This window comes from Diaphorina citri, unplaced genomic scaffold (assembly GCF_000475195.1).
Source record: "Diaphorina citri unplaced genomic scaffold, Diaci psyllid genome assembly version 1.1 scaffold6650, whole genome shotgun sequence".
Lineage (NCBI taxonomy): Eukaryota > Metazoa > Arthropoda > Insecta > Hemiptera > Psyllidae > Diaphorina > Diaphorina citri.
The window spans coordinates 3656-4377 of NW_007384026.1; the positions used below are offsets into that span (position 1 = coordinate 3656).

The 722-nt window shown below is 49.3% G+C and overlaps 1 protein-coding gene across 1 annotated transcript in view; it reads left to right on the forward strand.

The window, feature by feature from the left end:
- LOC113472629 overlaps positions 1-341 on the forward strand; it is a gene marked incomplete at its 5' end in the record, with an annotated part of 2638 nt that extends 2297 nt beyond the window's left edge. The window contains one exon of the mRNA XM_026832424.1: positions 52-341. Coding sequence (XP_026688225.1) covers positions 52-341 — 290 coding nt within the window. The remainder of the gene's footprint in view (positions 1-51) is intronic.
- Between the last annotated feature and the right edge of the window lie 381 nt (positions 342-722).

Below are 722 nucleotides of genomic sequence, written 5' to 3' on the forward strand. Positions count from 1 at the left end.
CAGGCGACACTTCGGCCCACCTGTCTGACTCCCCCGCTTTCTGTGTTTCAGGCCGCCACCGCCACTATTACAAAAAGGTGTTCCCGCTGGTTGTCGGCAGCTACATGATCATTTCCGCCTTCCTAATCCCGCTCGGGTTTCAATTCATGGCCATGCTAGGAGGGAAAGCTTTGCTCCTGTCCAAGTTGGCGCTTATGATGGGCTCCATAGGGATATTTAAGAAGGGCGGCTACGGGGGCCACTATGGGGGCGGGTACACGGATTGGAGCGGACTGGGCCTGACGGGCTACGGAGGATTTCATAAGAAAAACGGGCAAGTGTACGATCAGCAGTTGTTTTGAGGAGGAGGCGGAGGAGGAGGAGAAGGAGGAGGAGGAGGAGGAGGAGGATGATGGGAGTGATCTGGCGTGGCATTGAAATGAAAAGAAGGAGGAGGAGGAGGAGGAGGAGGATGATGGGAGTGATCTGGTGTGGCATTGAAATGAAAAAGGTAGGAATATTAGAGAAAGTTGATGAGCCAATAATACTAGATTTCTGTTTCAAAGGCTGAAATACAAGATTAGTATTTATTTAGCTACTCTCTACAAAAGATCTAATCAGGTCGCAGTGACATAGGGCTTAAATAGCCGATGGCCCTCTTTAATCTTTTTATACCAATACCAAAATAGGTAACCTAACTCACTTTTGACCTCCACATTCCGCTCTCCCTCTCTCTCTCTCTC